Here is an 18140-nt window from a genome sequence, read left to right as displayed (position 1 = left end):
TCCCGGGGAACAGCTGGCAGGTGGATGTTTTCGTTCCCGGCTCGGTGCTGGGCTAGTGGCAGCTGCACGGCAAGGGCTCGCTCCAGAACCGCGAGGCTACGGACGGGGGGCTCAGAATGCGAGCGGGGGCTACAGCCTTCCGCCACACCGCCTGCCTCACGTCGGTGCAGCACGGGCGGGCGGCGCCGGTCCTTCCCCCGCAGCTCCCCGGCTCTGCCAGCCGGCCCGGGAGCAGCGGGGCCAGTCCCGCCGCCGCGGCCGGAGGGAGCGGGAAGGGTGCGGAGCCGCGCGCGGCCTCACCCCCGCCTTCCGCCGCCGCGCCGGAAGTGAGCGGGGTGCGGCGGGGCGGCCGCTCGGCCCGTCCCTCGCCGGCCGTTCCCCGCGCTGGCGTCACGGCGCGCCGCTGGGCGCGCAGCTGGGGCGGCGGCGGGACGCGGAGCAGCGCAGCGCCGGCCATGGAGCCGCCGCCGCCGCAGAAGGAGATCGTCTACAACAAGCTGCTGCCCTACGGGGAGCGCTTGGAGGCCGAGGCCGCCCGCTTTCTCGCGCAGATCAAAGAGAACCTGGCCCGGGCCGTGCAGCTGCAGGAGCTCTGGCCCGGCGGGCTCTTCTGGACCAGGAAGCTCTCGACGTGAGTGCCCGGGGCGCCCTTCCCCTTCCCCCGGAGCCGCGGCTCCCCGGCGGGACGCGGCGGCCGGGCCACGCCCCGGGCTAGGGCGCCTCGCAGCGGGGCCCTGCGGGCGAAGGAGGAGGCGAAACCGGGCCCCCGGGCTCGTCCCTTCCCCGCGGGGCCGGTGGGGCGGCCGGGGAGCGCGGCGGGAGGCGGGCCGGCTCCATAACGGTTCCTCCCTGCACCGCTTAGTCAGAGCCGAGCGGGTGCCGGCCGCCCCGGGCCGGGCTCGGGCGGCTCTGCTGGGGCCGGACCGCGGGCCCCCACCGCCCCCCGGCTCCGCGGGGCAGCGCTGGCCGCCCGCGCCTCCCTGCCGGTAGCTCGGCGCCATCCCCGGGCTTACGCAAGGCCCGCGAGTGCTTCGGTATAGGAAATGGGGGCAAAGGTGGCTTCGTTTTCCAGAGCTCGCCCGTCGCCGCTTAAACTTGCCGATTTGTACGAATCGAGCTCTCGTGGGCCGGTTTGTTGACTTGTTGTTTCCTTCATGCCTGCTTGGCCACCTGTTTCACCTCTTGCCTTTTTGAGCGAGTTGTACGAGGTGCCGTCTCTGCGTAACTTCTGCTGTAGGAACATGAATCCTTGCTCAAGGCAGGCTGATAGTTCAGTGCCGACGGGATTAAATTCTGGCTTTATGCTGTGTAAACACTGTTGGTGCCCTTGATATCTTGCCTGTACCGTAGCACGGTGTAGCTCGTGTTGATGTTGGCTCTGCTGCGTGTGCTGGCAAGGTGGTTTTAATACAGATAAACCCATGGTGATTTCACAGCACCGAGTAGAACACAGGTTTCTCTGAGTGAATTTTACAAAGCATACTTCGTTGTCTTGGGCACTCTGGCACTGAAGTGGCATCATGTGACAATGACTCCTGTAGCTTCAATTAGTAGATCCTGTTTCTGTGGATGCTTACCGTGGGGTGGTTTTTTTTTTTCCCTGAACGCTCAGTGTGCCTTCATAAATGGTGTTTCCTGTGTGCTAGAAATGATTAAATATGTGTGTTTTGTACAATTTTGAGATCTTCACTTACAATTTTCCTCCTCACATGAGTAATTTTTTTAATATTAATTCGGATTTTAGTACCTATTTGGCAGTCAAATCTGTTTGATACATATGTATTGAAATGTAAGTGTCTTTATATTTGCCAAGAGGCATTCTTAGATAGAATTACATTGGTGGTTGCAAAATGACTCACATGTTTGCGTTATGTGACAGTTTGAACCTGCTTGGAATGAGTTCAATGCTCTTTCCCTTCCTGCCCCCCCCCTCCCCCCAGCTATCTGCTAGCTCATACTGGTTTCAGTGGTAACTGTTGGCTTTGTACCCGTGGTAGAACTTCATATAGTAATCAAGTTGAAATAAACTGTAGCAGTTCTTACTACCAGTAGCCGAATAGGCTAAATGTGGTACTTGAGTCCTTTGAAAATATGCAGGGATGTGTTAGAATCACCCTGTTACTCTGTAAACTGCAATTACTGCGACCAGTTTAGGCTTCAGGGCAGTGAATTTAGCCTATTGAGAACCGCAGCTATGCTACTTTATGAATCACAGAAAGGTCAGGAGGCTCTAATTTGTGGTTTTCCACCTACTCTTTGAAGTTTGAATTTATTGCCTACGTTTGCAACTTGTCTGATGCCTGTTAGTCCCAAGATTTCTTTGTGGCATGTTACATGCACCAAGACTGAATATGCCGAGATGTAGCAGGGAAGGAAACAGTGGGATTGGTTTAAAAATAAGCTGGTGTAGTTTACATGAGAGATGTTTTACTACTTAGTTTAACTTGACAAGGTACTTCTGTGGAATGACATACATTAATAAAAGTTTAGGCCTAGATGAAACACTTCCAACCATATGGTGTTCTGATGTCATACCTAAGTCTAATTATAGGATAATGATAATAAAATCAAAGTTTTACTGTCTGTTGATAGCAGGTGATTAATCTCATAATCAAGTTAATATCTTTTTCCTTGCTGGCCAGCTATAATAAATAGCACATCTGTTTGATAAAAAAAAAAAAAAAAAAGCCAAAAAAGAAGAAGCCCAGAATCTTCATAATGGTATGATTGCTACTTAACTTTGTTGCAAATGTCTGAATTAGAAGAGCCAGTTGTTCTTGCAATGTTATGTGAAATAATTTGTAGTTCAGAACTGTGGGTGACGTATCTTTTAATTTATTTCTTGCACAGGTATAATTGTTAATACAAAATTGTAATATGTACATACCTATCAATAAGTAAAGGAAAAAAATTGCATGCAGATGATATACTTGCTTAGTTACACCTTTTCAGGTACTCGCAGCTTTATACAACCTGCATTAAACTCCGTAGTTTGAAGAATGAAAGTGAAACTCAAATTATTTTTTTTAGTTAAAAAATTTAGTATCGGCTACTATTTCTTGATGACAGCTGAACCCAAAATCTTTCATTTCTTATACTCCCAACAGCTGAAAACATGACTTGCACATAGTTATCTTAGGGGCAGCTGTTTTAGCTGTCTGATGTCACGAGCTGAATAGGGCGTGGAAAAAAGCAGAATTGGAGTTTATCAGCTATAGTGTTTGTAAGCTGATTTGCATAATTTTCATACACATAATTTTCAGTCATGCAAACTGGTTCTGTGGTTGGGATGGTTGTGTGGAGTACGGTGAGAGAACTTTCCCGTGAAGACAGGAATAGTGGGGTTAGTTAACTCATGACTTAGTGGGACTTCTTAGGCAAGTAAAACTGCTTGTCTCAAAGGTTGCATTTAAATCTGTAATCATCACCCCAAGATTCCTCCAACTTTGGCTAGTAAAATCTGTATCTTATAAAACACTAATCCGATTGTGAAAGCAGAAGACTGAACCTCAGTTGTATAACTTGCTGCAGTGTGTGTGTGGCAAAAGCAGGTTGCATCAAAATAATTTGCTTAAATGGACTTGCGTCATACTCTTTTATGGTCTCTAGGTCAAAACTAGGCTGCTGTTTCAATTTTTCCCTCTTTCACGTTTTACATAGAAACTTTGTGTGTAGATTTTTATTATTTTTTTTAATAGAACATAGCCTGTAAATGAGCATAATAGTATAATACGAACATGTAATAGTTGCTGTACAAGTAGTTGCCTCTGCAGCCTGGAAAACACACAGATCTCTTTCTGTGCTTTCTACTTCAGTAGGCAAGGCTAGAGCTTTTAGAGCTGAGGGACACAATTTCTGTTCCTGACAATGTTATTTTATGCGATTGTTGGGTATAGGCCTGTTACGAAATGACATTTAAGTGCCTTGCTGTAAGGTGTGGAAAAAATGCAGCTTGACAGTTTTTAATTAGAATGACAGGATGCAAAGTTACAGTGAGGATAAAAACATCTTAGTGGGACTTTGCTGAAATATTTTATTCACTATTGCATATAAATACTGTTTTACATCTATTTCTCTCTCATCTTTATCAGAAAAATACAGGGTTTCCTTTTGGATGTATAAGGGGTCTGTGTGTATACTATATATGTGTACATGTGATTTAAGTAGTCCTGTTGAGCATGATTCATTGATTTTCATATCATTTGTCAAAAACTGAGGTTTAGACCAATCATAATCCTGTCCTGTGAAAACAGATAGCTAGGAATGTAGGAGAGTGCTCTATTTGGCTTTGTAAGTGAAGGCAATTTTGAACTGTGGCAAAGCGGCCAACTTTCTAGGGCATTTTAGGATGTCCACTTGATATGATAGTACATTTCCTAAAAATAGATCTATTGTAAAGGCGGAGCGAGAGATTGGATACCTAATACTTTTAGAACAGGGAACTGGCTTTCCGGTTCTGTTGGGTTTTTTCCCCCTGCGTAATCTCCAGAGATCCTGTACTCTGTATGGAAAGGATGGAGCTCCAAACAGAATTTTCACTTCCTAATCATGATTGATTGGTTGGTTGGTTTTTTAGCGTATGTGGATTTTGGTGGGTTTTTCCTCTGTTTAGTTGAACTCCAAATCAGAACCCAATGGACTAGCACAATGAAGGACAACTTATTTATCCTTTTTGCAACTGACTGTTAGATGTTGACAGCTCATAAAGCCTTTGACAGTTTTCTTCCAGGAGGAATCAGAAGGGCAGTGGAATTAAGATTTCCAGAATTACCTCAGTGTGGCATTACTTGCCTTCATATAAGAAGTCTTATTTTTTGTTTTGCAGCAATTTAGTTTTAGAATTATTTTTTTCCCCAATAATGCAATTAACATTTTCTTTTTATCCTGAAGAGCTATCATTTATATGATGATCATGCATCTGTGTGATCAGCCCCTAGGCATCCTTCAGGATGCTGGAAGTTCTGCCTATATTCTTTAATTTAGTAATGGTGCTGTTTCATCCTTTGTGAGGGGGTATTCTGAAAATACTGCAGCTCCCTTCTGTAGATTTTGCTCATTTGATCTTGAGGAAAAGATGATTAGCCACTTTCTAGAAGTAATTATTTTCTGTCATTGTCTTAATGCACAGCTGGATTAAGACAAGTAATTGACAGTTTTAAAATCTGCCTACCCTCTTACATAAAGAAGCTGTAAACAGTGGAGCAATTTGGCATCTAGTTCTGCTTCTTGGGCATAGTGACATCTTTGTGTTTAGTACATTTCTGTGTACTTTACTCCTTATTCTGTTTCTTAATTAAACAGCATTTTGTATAATAGAGTTGCGGTTAGCAAATGTCAAGAGAGGTAACCAGCCAAACATTTTATTTTTGGTTATATATAGCAACGCTGACAGATTAATTGGCTCTCTTGTGTAGTGTTTCTTTGTAGTTAGGACTTACTTTTCAGGCTCCTGAAGTTTGTGGTTTTTTGGGTTTTTGGGGGTTTTTTTGTTATACATGAAGACATGAATCCAGTATTCTTTGTTACTTTATACCTAGATTTGAGAGTGAAGTACATGCAAGGGCATATGACTGAAAGATAATGGAATGGAAATTTTTAAAGGTTAAACTTATTTCAGAACCTTCTGTTTCCACAGCAAAATGAGCCCTTGGTGCTGCTGTGTAATTGGTGTTTTCCTTTCCAGATGTGTACTGTCATGAAAAGTACAAACACTTTTGTTTACAAACTAACTTTAAAGTTTGGTCATTGCATCAGACTGACTTTCATTAAACAGTAAGTGAAGACTTAAGGGGAATGACTATGTGGGAGTGATAGGACTGTGTGGCTTGTCATCTCTCTCATGGTCATGGGAAGTGATTTGCCTGATCAGTTTAGAAGACTTTTCCAAGTATGTGCTGTTCCTTTGAAAGTCTGGGAATAGCTCTTACGTCTTTTTATGAAATTTTTGTGTTGTCCTGATTATTACCTCATTTATCTTGAAAAAAGCTTCCAGACTTTCACATTGGGTTCTTCCCATACAGCATATGAGCAACATATACTTCTAGAAGGTAAAATACCACAACTAAAATAAGTTTAAGTTATATCCTCACAAAATCAGGTGTCACACCCCCCACCCCCGAGGATTCTTTTTGCTTGTAGTCTGAAGCATGTGAAAAGTGTAGGTGGTCAGCTGTTGATGGTGTAATTCTATAGGTAGATAGTGTTTCTGGCCCATCCAGGTAATTTAGGTTCCTGTGGTAGAGGGGTGGGTTATCCTGTATTTTGTTGTTTCCTTCTGTATTTGAATTAAGTAAAACATGTTGAAATGACCATTAGTGAAAATACTGCCCGTCAAATGTAAAAATCTGCCCTTGAAGTCAATGGGGAAAGAGAAGTGGAAAATTGTGCTGTAGAGTGGGTTGGTTTTTTTCTTTGTTTTTCTGAAAACTGGTGATTATTGGTTTGCCAGAGCCCTGCAGCTGTTTTGCAGTGTCTTCAAAGGAAACTGGAGGAAGAAGGTTGGGAAAAAAAAAATCTTGTGAGGAAGGAGCCAGGGGTCTTGGTATATGTATATTTAAGGAAACTTAACTCCTTTTGGTAAGATTACTAGCTATGGGTGATCCTCAAAGTTCAGAGATGATTTCGTTTTGAATTGAGGAATGGGGATGTGGGGAAGTGAGAAAAAAATACTCAAGCAGTTGAGTTCAGGTCCCACGTGCCCTTGTGTCACTGAGTGAAGTGTGCTTCATGTCAGCATGTTTTATTAGGGGATCTGAATTCTACTTCTCAAGCAGTCAGTCCTCCCACTGGCAGTGCTGCGAGGAGTGAAAGTTTACAGAGGAGCATGAAGCATTTGAAAGTAAACTAGATGTAGTGTTAAACTAAACTTAATGTTACAGGAGTCATTTTCAGAAACCAAATTCAGGAATCAAGACAGTTTGTTTTTATTGTTTGGTCAGTAGCTGCTAATGTTTGCCCCTTTAAAATTAACTGGCCTCTACTACTTCCAAGTAGGTGTCCTTCAAAGATGTTTCTTTCCTAATCTTTTCACGTGGTGGTTCCGCTGTAAGGTTCTGCAGTGTGTGCTGCCCTGCATACCAAATAAGCGCGTGAGATCTGGCATTCTTCACATTACCAGAACAAGCCTTGATGCTCTGTTGGTGTATGTTTGGCAACAAATCAGTCCACCCTCTTCTAAATCTTAAACAAAATCAATGAATAGGCTTCTCAAAAAATTGTTTTATATAGGTTCGTATGTTGTATGCTTTGTCTAACTGCTGCTTGGCGGATAGTATATTAGTGAGGTTTCTTATGAATCTTTAGAACAGTTGGAGCAGTAGTAAAAAGGAAAGTGTGCTTCCCAGGCAAGCAGTAATTTACAGCTGTGTGAGGTGTAAAATGCTGTGGTTCTGCTGGTATGGAATATTTTTTAAGACTTTGAACATGGGGTGGTTTTTTTTTTCAATCTCAACTTGAAAATAGCAAGCACTTCTTCCAGACTTAGTCCTAATGGTTCTATACTTTCTTAAAATAGTAAATGTAAGGGATAGCAGTGGGACACCCCACCAGCAAAGCTCGGTGTCTAAATCAATTGTTCAGCCTCACGGGAAGCTATCAGATTTGGACTTGACTTAATTTATTATTTTTTTTTTAATTATCTTCTGGATTGTGTCTTGTCTCCTCCTTAAAGTGCCCTGGCTGAAAAGGATAGAGTATAATATGGCTAGTTGTGACAGTTGTTGGGTTGTTTTGTTTGTGGTTTGGTGGGGTTTTTTTAAATGAGAAATTTTTTGAGCTGAGGTGAAAGAGTATAATCCTTGGTTTTGTGGCATCTGGTGTGAGCATGAAGTTAATGCTATTTGTAGAATCTTAGAAGACTGTGGACTTTATTTGGACATTCTTTTTCTTTCTGTAGATAAGTTTTCATTGCCAACCTTCCGTTGGCATATATCTTCAGATTCTTACTTGTGGGACTTGGGAACCAGGTTTTAGTTTTTTGTTAAACAGAGTGTCAGATGGAGTCTGGCTCAGGTCTTAAATAAAACAGAAATGTTTAAAAATATTGCTGACTCATCTTTTGTTTGTTTGTAGATATATCCGACTATATGGGAGAAAATTTAGCAGAGAAGATCATGTGCTTTTTATCAAATTGTTGTATGAGTTGGTAACAATTCCAAAACTGGAGATCAGCATGATGCAAGGATTTGCACGCCTGTTGATAAACCTGTTAAAGTAAGTACAGGTTTTGCTGACTACTGAAACTTCCATCTCTTAGTAGTTGCTCACTTCTCTTGCTTAATGTTATATACTGTAATGTAATAATATGTTCTGTTACAGGCTACTTCACTTAAGCTCCTCTGTACAGATGATGTTGGCTAAGAAGAGTTCTCACTATGCAATGACCTTTCAAAGCTTTAGGAGTGTTGTTGAAAGTGAAAGAATGTCAGGTTCCCCCACCCCTGCTCCGCCATTAGGAGAAGGAAACATCACGGAGAGCCAGGTGTTAAGGTTGAATCTCAAACAGGGAGAGGATGAAAACTGTCTCTTGCAACTTGATAATGTTTATTTCACTTAGTCAGACTTTTCCTGAAAATCTTGACAGCTTCTGTTCGTGCAGGAATGCTGCAAATGGCTAGCTTTTTTCTTGCCTGACCTTCCTGCAGTTTGTGCCAAATGCTGAAGATAAGCTTAATTCAGAGCAGTGAGCTGGGGTATTCTGATGTGCACTGTGTCAATGTAAATATTTAATCCTAAAGTGCTCTTTTTTTTTTTTCTTTTTTCTCTCCTATTAGGAAAAAAGAACTGCTTTCCAGGGATGATTTAGAGTTACCATGGAGACCACTTTATGAAATGTTGGAGAGGATATTATACTCCAAAACAGAACATCTTGGATTAAACTGGTTTCCCAAGTAAGTTTGCTTTCTAAAACATTTGATAGACTATAAGTACGTGTAATGCTTGAAAGTACTTTGTAATTTGCTTTTAATATCTGGAATTTGAGATATGGTAAATATTTTGCTTGTATTTTTGTGAAGTATATTTCAAATAATTGCATGCAAGACTGTACTAAATCTATATCCTTATGCCAATGAATTGTTTGTTGTGATGTTTCTTCATAAATGTGATTGAGTTAACGTCTAAATATGCTGGAACACAGGTCTTCAACTTACTTAGGAAGATAACCCATGGTTTAACAGATTTTATGTTAAATTTTTAACAATATTCACGTTAAGTGTCTACTGTTCTGTTTTATAACACAATAAGGATTTGGGGATAAAACAGAAACGGTACTGTTCTTAAATATATGTACTGTAATTGTTCCCAGTATCTAATCTAGGTGTAAATCAGTATGTACACAAAGAAAAACGAAGTGCCTTCTATAGAAAACACACCTATCTGTATCATCAAAGTGATGATATGATCTGGACAAATCAATTTTTTTCCAGTTAATTTTAAAAATGTTCTACTGGTTGTTTTCTTTGCTTTTCTTAGGCTGCCAATCCTTCCCTGTCTGACAGTTTTCCTCATAATTCCAATTAGAGAATGTCCTGCTCTATAAATAATTACAGATTATAAAAGTTATTGCATGGCTAACTCATTATGTTTGTTTGAATTGAAACTTCAGATAAAGAAATGCAGGTGAAAATACTTAATTAGCTTTAAAAAGAATTTGTTTTGCCCAGGGATATTGAAGTACTACCACTGATTCCTTTTACTGAGTGGAAGATTCTATTGCTGATAAATGACACAAACAGAAAGTATATGTAGCCTTGTAACTTGTTACAGAGCATTTCATGCTGAAATTCTCTCATGCCTACGTAGCTGGAAAAATAATTCTGCTAAACTGCATTATTTTGCTAACTGCAGATACTACTTGTAAGTGAAAATCCGAAAGAGCAGAGCCTATTTTAGTTTGGTTTTGTACGCATATGCCAGCACCTACTGAAACTGCATGCTTTGCTCTGTGGGGATGTTGTCTAGTCGCTTCTCATTTACTGCGTGAGAAACTTGTGTAGTGAGGTGGGACTTTTCCAAGAGAGGCGAGGAGGTTAAGCTGGGAGGAAAGCATCAGTTGTGATGGTCTGTCTGAAATGGTTTACTTTTATTAACTGTATTAGATATCAGACACTCCATCTTACTATGCAGTGCGATTTGTTCTCATACGGTGTTCATTCTTTTTTTAACGTCAATTTTGAGGGGTATCTTTTTGGTGAAAGTCAAGAGATACTTTGATTTAATTTATAGCTGTTAATTTAACTACTGTTTTAATTTTATTCTTTTTCTACATTCAGTTCATATCGACCAGGCTTGTCTTCACCTAAAACATTTGTGCTTAATGTATTACATAGGTGGTAAGAATGACTTTTCGTTTTGTTCAGCTCTGGCCGATGTGTAATCTTCTGCATGTTCTGTTAGATTGTAACACTTGTCACACAGGTGTAATTTTCTGCATAAATAATTGTATTGGAAAACCAATGTTAACATTACACCACTGTTTATGAGAATGTCGCACTGTATGTGAACCTTTCTAATTGGGGAACAAGATAGCGTGTGTGAAGTGGCTGATAAAGTGGCTCTGTGCTAACTAATTTAACCAGCATATATATATTTCAAGGGTCAAATGAAAAATAAATTTTACATTTGAATAATTGCTGTGTCTGAATATGGACAAAATCAGTGTTGGTGTAGGAGTGCATGTTACACAGAGTAAGTGTACCTTACTATTAAAAACGATGAAATCATGGAAAGTGCTTTAGCAGTGAGGTCATAGGTTTTGGAAAATACATCCAGCAACAACCTTGTAGCTGTGAAGTGTGAAACAAAACTTACTTTGTCTCTCAAAGAAGAGTTTAGTGTGAATTTTTGCAGTGAAAACCATACCAGGAGTTTTGGTGTGTATATATCTATAATTTCAGAAAACTGGTACAAGTGCAGTGGAATTGCAGCATTTTTTGCTTTGTTTGGGTTTTTTTAGGAAGAGATTTTTATTTGTACTAATCCAGTGAGATACTGATATTTGGCTCACTGTAGTTTGAAATCCACTAAAATAATTTGTGAAACTAGAGCTCGCTGCTCTTCATTGTCTGAATTTAAACTTTTGTAATGGAGTGCCTGCTGCAGGGTGAGAAGCCACTTGAGGCCTAAATCTGTCCTGAAAAACTTAAAAATGTGCTTTTACTGCTTTTTGACAATAAGTCAACAGTTATCTTTTGATAAAGAGTTAACAATGTTAGTTTATATGTTAATTGTTTTAACATATAAACTAACAAACAAAGAACAAACTAACAAAACAAAAACAAAACAAAATTTTTCTTTGAAAATGCAGGGGGAAAAACTCCCAGATTTACAAATATATGGTCCTGTTCTTCCCAAAAGAAGAAAATAATCGTGTAGTTCCAAAATGAGGACTAATGATAGGGGTTAATAGTATTGTTGGGTGTCTTTTAATATACCCATGCAGCAAGACAATAATAATAATATAATGGTGAGCTAATAATATTTCAGGTAGTAAGGAGGAATTAAAAGAAAAGGAAACTGAATGGGATGAGAAATTTTTATTTATCTCATTAAATATGCTGTTGTTTCAGTAATTAATAGGAGATACCTTCCAGTGTAAGTAGCTTCATTATCTCTTGATTTCAAAAGTTTTAATACCTTATCCAAGTGGTCAACATTAAATACTGAGCAAGGAGTACAAACTACAGTGGGCTGATCAGTCCAGTGTGGTTTATGTATATAGTTGTTTGCTGTTGTGCTCTGTTAATCCATGGATAGGTTCAGTGGTGGAGTACTGTACAGGAATACACGAGTGCGATAACTAGATGAGCAATTAGTTCTGCAGTAATAGTTATGCAAAAAGCCTAGCCAAAAGTGGAACAGAAGCCACTGTGAAAGAGTTCGAGAGTTGGTTCAAAGTGGTAACAAAAGCAGTAACCAGCAGTCTCTTGTTCTCCTCGGCTGTGTTGTGCTGTCCTTTTCTAAGTTGTCATCAAACAGGAATCTGACAAGATGTCTTCTGTAGTCGGTCTGCAGTTGAACTGTGTCTTAGATGGAACTTTCTTTGTGTACAGTTGTCTGCTGTTGTTTTTTCTTTCTAGCTTCCACTGTAAATTTGTCATCAGAAGACAGGAGGGGACATCCCTTCCAGTCCTTCTTTGTTCTTTTACACTAACAAATGCTGAGATCTGACCAGAAGCTTGTGAATTTGAAAGATGATCTCTGGCATCAGTGTTTCTTAAAATTCCTCTTTCTTTCAAGTTCTTAGTAATAGTTTACTTCAGTGGAGTGCAGTAGTATGGGGATAGCTTTTTTGTTTGTTACATTAACTTTTTTCATGTTAATCTTTAATGCTATTAAGGAATGTTACTGGTTCATGCTTTATTTATCAACGCTTGGAACAACTGTTATCTATTTCCTAACTCTTTCAAGAATGGTGTTCACTTTAGCCCAGGATCTTTATGAGCTTCTTGCAGGGTTTAATCTTGTTTTTGTTTAATGAATTGTTATGCATTCTTCTTCAAATTTTAGAAGCTATCAGCCAGCTCATAATTACCATTCTGGGAGAGGTCATGAATTTACTTTGTCAGTGTTGTATGAAATGTATAAATTTTGCATCTTCTAGAGTGCTACTTGAACTGAAATAATGTTATGAGGGCTGGGTGGGCTTTTGTTGGCTTCATTGAATGTTGAGGTGTTGAAGGGAAATAGTGGGTTATCCATTTTATATTTCTCCTGGCTTGCGTGGGATCAGTTTATTTTGTGGAGGACTAGAGAGAGGGTGTGTGCATGCTCATTATTTGTGTCTCTCAAAATTAATTGACCTAAGCTGATCTTTGGTAAAACTCTATAAAGATGATATGTTTGCATCATCTTTTCTGATCAAAATAGCATTTCTGTATGTTGTTTTTTAATGGTGGACTGAAGGATGCAATTTTTCTATTAAGTCTACAGGAGATGTAGGAAGTTCTTCTGCCAGAACACTCTTTTTTCATTCAGGGAATGTTTTTTTCGTAAAAATGCAATTTAGTCTTGAGCTTGTCTTGTAATAAACAGGAGGTTTGAAGAACATGACAATTTACTACCTTTATGGTTCAATTGATATCTCTCTCTCTCTCTTCTCCCCTTCCCTTCTAGTCTTTGAGTTTATTCTGAGGTTTAGTCTTTTTTAGATAGTTTGATGGCATCCTGTAGCAAGTCATGTGAACATGATTTCTCAAGTAAGTTTTTGCTATGTATGACAACACTCTTAAAATCAGCTGTGAATTGTGAAGGAAGCTAATGAAATACCCATTTATTTGCAGATAGTTCACTTCTCTTTCTTAAAAACATGGGACAAAACCCAAAAACAGATTGAAAAGGACAGATGTGGTGTTTGGAGTCTAACAATAACAACTGTCTGAAGTCTGTTGCCTTTATTTATCTTGCAAATATTTAAGAAGTCCATAAACACATTTTTTCTGTTTGTGTTTTCAACTTCCCCAAGAAGCTACCTTGCTGTGTGGTTGTTCATGGATAAAATGCAGGATATTACTTACAAGAAGTGATAATAATTCTTTTCACTTAAATGCAATAGATACAAGAGTAGTATGTGAAAAGTAGAACTGGGAGTTTACCAGAGCAATTTTAATTGTTATGATCAGGTCTGTGTAGAAGCCAATTAGCTACTGCATGTTCACAGAAGACATCTAATTGCATCAACATTAGCTTAAGTTCTTGAGGGAAAAATCAGCAAATATTTATTTTATGTTGTCACTGAAATTTGGTAATGCGCTGTCCCTAATGTTTCCTTTCTTGTTTCAGTTCTGTAGAAAGTGTTCTGAAAACACTTGTGAAGAGCTGCAGACCGTAAGTGTTTGTGGGGTGTTTTTGGTGGTTTTTGTTTTTCTTTTTAAGCCTGTATCTTTAATATTTGAGGGGGATGAAAAGTGTTAAAAAAACCAAAAAAACCCACCCTACTAGTCATTCTTTAGCTGATGTTGTCCCAACTCAGTAAGTTTGGGGTGGAGTGTAGAGACTTTTCTGTTTTACTGCATTATGAATGATCAATACCTCGCGTTCATAGGTTGCTTAAAATGAAAACATAATCACAAGTAGGCTCCATGTTATAATATTTAAACAAAGCGTAAGGTTGTTCACGTCTTTTTTGACAGTCTTGGTTGAAAATCTGTTAAAAGTTAAGCCAGGATATCACTAGATAAGGCCACTGTTGCTTTTGCTCTTTTGGGCTGTTCACTGGGAATGTGTGTGCCTGAACCAGACTTGCTCCCTGCACCAAATGACTTTTTTAGCAGCTTAAGATACTGCAAAGATGCAGAGAAGGGATTTGTTCTCTTTTGTTTACCACTCATATGGCTGTTTGTCATTAGCATCTGCTTTCATGGAAGCAGGTGTTTCAGATACTGATGTTACTCCATTGAGCATTCCTGTAGGAGATGCTGTTCTAAACACATACTGTTAGTATGAGGAACATAAGAATAAAACCACCTTATACTTCTCCCATATAAATAGGGGTTTGTAGCTAAATAAAACCCCTTAGTTTTCCGTGTTGATTTTTCTGTATCTGTAATAAATACGTAAGTCACTGAAACAGATTGTTTTTAAAATGAAAAAGTTGTAAATGCCTCCTGAAAATTCTGATTTAAGGTTGGGACACTGATAATACTGCTTTCAGTTGGCCCTGTATCAACTGCAATAATTATGTTGTGTGAACAGTTGTGTCTGGTATGCATTTTAAATACTGCATTGCATGAATATTTAGTTTATTTTAAAATAAATAACTAGCATTCTTCTAATGTTTTGGTAGATGTCCTTGTGCCTTAAGTAATCTTTTTTTATGTTGCCTCACATGTGGATAGTAGTTGTTTGGTTTTGACCAGCCTTCACACTGAAATGGTTTTGCATCATACATAATCTTTTCTGGTTCAACCAGACAAGAATCATCTAACATTTGTGGTCTTAAAATGATGCATCGTAACGTTCTTTATCTCCCTGAAACACAGTTAGGGTTAAGTGGAGTTGAGGACTGCCTGTCTGTTGACCCTGGGTATGCAGTCTTACTGTAAAACTAAAATTTATGACAAATGCATAGATAGTTTAAAATATATTTTTATATAACATCTGTATGTTAATATATAATATTAACATATATATGTTATTCTTGTATATATTAATATAAGAACATTTTTAAAAGACCCAAGCTCTAAAGCTAAGTCTGCGTATGTTTAATGGTTTCTTTGTTTTCAGATATTTTCCTGAAGATGCCACTGCAGAGATGCTAGATGAATGGAGGCCTTTAATGTGTCCATTTGATGTTACCATGCAAAAGGCTATTACCTACTTCGAACTATTTCTACCTACTACCCTTCCCCCTGAACTTCACCAGAAAGGTTTCAGGTAAGTGTAATTCAATATCTGTTGATACAGTATTCTGTTGCAAATGCAAGCCGTTATCTTTTACAAGATGACTTGAAGTCAACCAACAAAATGAATGGCGGCTTTCAACAGCGTTTTTGGAAGGAGTTCAAGACAGAAATTCTCTCAGCCATTCTTTTGTAAAAGTAACCTGGGAGAATCTTAGTACCTATTCTCTAATAAGTTCTCCCTTTTGTAGAGGAAAGTGCACAGTATACTAACAAAGCAAACTAAATTGAGTTAAGTGCACTTTAATTCTGAAGGAATACTCTCACAAGTAAAAATCATTAACCATAGCACAGCTTTTAAGTCCTGCTTTCTATTAAATTTAGGGTAGCTTCTGATGAGTCCTTCATGTAGGTTAAAGTACAGCTGTAACTAAAAATAAGGGATTGTGAAGCAGAAGTCTTCGATTCACTGTCAAGGTGTGGCAATGTGAGATGGTCAGCAGACCGCTATAGGAAGTGAGTTAGAGAATTAAAGGAGAAGCATTTGCAGGACGGGACAGTATCTGGATCGTCTTTAAGGTAGAACTATTGAACTTAGAAACGTAAACCAGTGACGTTTAGTGCATGTAGTGATTATTTAGGCTGATTACGTTAAAAGTACATTTGTGCTACAGGGCTAGTGAAAGCTTCAAGGAAGGAAGTGAATTTAGTTTATAAAGGTGAATTTAAGCAAGGGACTGGTATAGAGGGTTTACATCCTTGGCTTCAGGTGAATTCAGTATAGAAGCTAATGACACTTGTAACTATTTGTCAGTTGGGACAAACTTTAGGTTTTAAGGTCGAGGGAAATGAAGTGTGATTTATTTTCATTTGGTTTACCTGTGTTGGGATGGCAATATGTAATGAAATGGTGAAGCTGAAGTAGGTAAGGAAACTCCTGGTGAACCACGTGTGTGAAAGGTGGGGTGGGTCAGAAAAGGATAAGAGGAGGAGAAGTAAAAGAAGCAAGGACTGAGACTCAGGATCAGAGCGAGGGTAGGGGGGAATACCCTGCGAGGCAAAGTGATACTAGTCTGTCCATGTTGATCCCTGTTCTTGTTGAATGAATTGAGGGGCAGGTGAGTTCGTGTGACCACCTGGTAGAGTGAGGGATAAATATCCAGTGAGGGAGCTGCTTTTACAACATGAAAATTACTTTGATTCTGTTCTCTTGCAGGCTTTGGTTTGATGAATTTATAGGCCTTTGGGTGTCAGTTCAAAATCTTCCCCAATGGGAAGGGGTAAGTATTTACTCTTCACCTACACTAGAAGAAATCCATTTAAATATTCCTACAATGTGCTTGCAAGGCATTGATGTCAAACAATGATATAATGGATTGTTTTTCCTTCTGCTTTAACTAGTACAAGAAAACAGAGACAATAATTCCATGATTGTTAGCAAGCAGTTACTGATTGAATAAATGAGACTGCGCTTGTGCTTGGTGAACACTGTTTAATGGCTAGCTCAGCCAGCTTTTCTTTCCAGCATTGGGAATGCTGGCATTTTCCAGACTGCCTGCTAATGCTTACAATGATGCAAAGTGCTATTGTGATTTCTGTAAATTATAATTTTGTAAAGTCCCATCTTTTATATCTAAACACATCTTTCCTGATCCCTGATTTTGAATATTAATGCTTTGCCTTGACTGCAATGAGTTGTTGTCATCCTTATTTTAGATACAGTAAAGAATCTGTACTCCCCTTGGCCAAAATATTTTTCAAGGAAAATAGTCTACCATGTACCTGTCTGCCTTTTTTGTGTGTCTCATATAACTAGATACAAACTTGGGAAATAAAATAAAATCTCATGCTTGAGACACCACCACCAGCAGCTTAGGTGCTGTTGTTGTCGGCTGACCTGTGCCTTGGCTTTACTGCAGTGAAACTTGGCATATTACCAGATTTTTTCCATACTCAGTATGAACATAAGCTTATTGACCATCTGGCTCCTCTTGCTAATCTCCTGCCTATATTCACAAGGACGAATTCTCTGAGTCTTTGGAGAAAGTTGATTTCCAAAACACTGTTGAATGCTACCTTTGTAGCACTTTCTGTTTGTGGCAATTTCTTTGTGAAAAGGCTTGTGTGTAGGTCTTTCTGGTTTGAGTTAGTTTCCTCACAAATGAAGGCAGGCAGTCTTTATTCCAACAGTTGGCAATTGTCCAGATTTGAACAGGAGTGATTGCCAAAGTTTTAGTTGAGATTGTCTGTAGACACTTTTGCATCTTTCTGATGGCTATCCAAAAAATCATAGTTCTGTCTACTCTTTCTGACAGAAGGATGACAGCCTACACTTTAATATCATGATTTGGTTTGTTTCTGTCAAACAGACTAACAAATAACATAAACAATCTTTCATAAGTGATCTCTGATATTTTTTCCCTCTCCCAGTGTATTCTGACAGTTTTCACTACTTGTTTCCTCCTCTGTCTTGTCCACTTCTTAAGGGCAGGCTTGTTCATTTCATCAAGCTTGGATGCAGATAATTAGACATATGGGTTCTGACTATGCAAGCCAATTTAAGCCTCTGTATGCTGCAAGCTTTTTCTTAGCTTGCTTTGGCAGGAGTTAAGACTTGCTGTTTGAAGGGAACCTATGGAATCAATTGCCTTTGTGCATGATAAGGGTTTTTTTCAGTGGGTATTTCCTAGTATCAAATGAAAAAGGTAGATCATTTAAGAAAATGTAACGCTTGTCTTCAGGCTGTGTCAGATGTGACTGTCCTGAATTGAATTCATAGGTTTTCCAAAGCTATCACGTTTT

General features: G+C 39.3%; 1 protein-coding gene across 1 annotated transcript in view; it reads left to right on the top strand.

Moving 5' to 3' along the window:
- The first annotated feature begins 379 nt into the window (after window positions 1–379).
- The window catches only part of PSME4 (proteasome activator subunit 4), a 69154-nt gene continuing 51393 nt past the window's right edge, over window positions 380–18140 (top strand). Inside the window, 6 exon segments of the mRNA XM_037405927.1 lie at window positions 380–631; window positions 8071–8211; window positions 8772–8888; window positions 13780–13824; window positions 15223–15372; window positions 16555–16618. Coding sequence (XP_037261824.1) covers window positions 456–631; window positions 8071–8211; window positions 8772–8888; window positions 13780–13824; window positions 15223–15372; window positions 16555–16618 — 693 coding nt within the window. The 5' untranslated portion in view covers window positions 380–455.

The sequence above is a fragment of the Falco rusticolus genome, chromosome 12, assembly GCF_015220075.1.
Source record: "Falco rusticolus isolate bFalRus1 chromosome 12, bFalRus1.pri, whole genome shotgun sequence".
NCBI classification, from domain to species: domain Eukaryota; kingdom Metazoa; phylum Chordata; class Aves; order Falconiformes; family Falconidae; genus Falco; species Falco rusticolus.
Note: the sequence above shows the minus strand (reverse complement) of the source record. Positions and strands in the feature narration are given on the sequence as shown.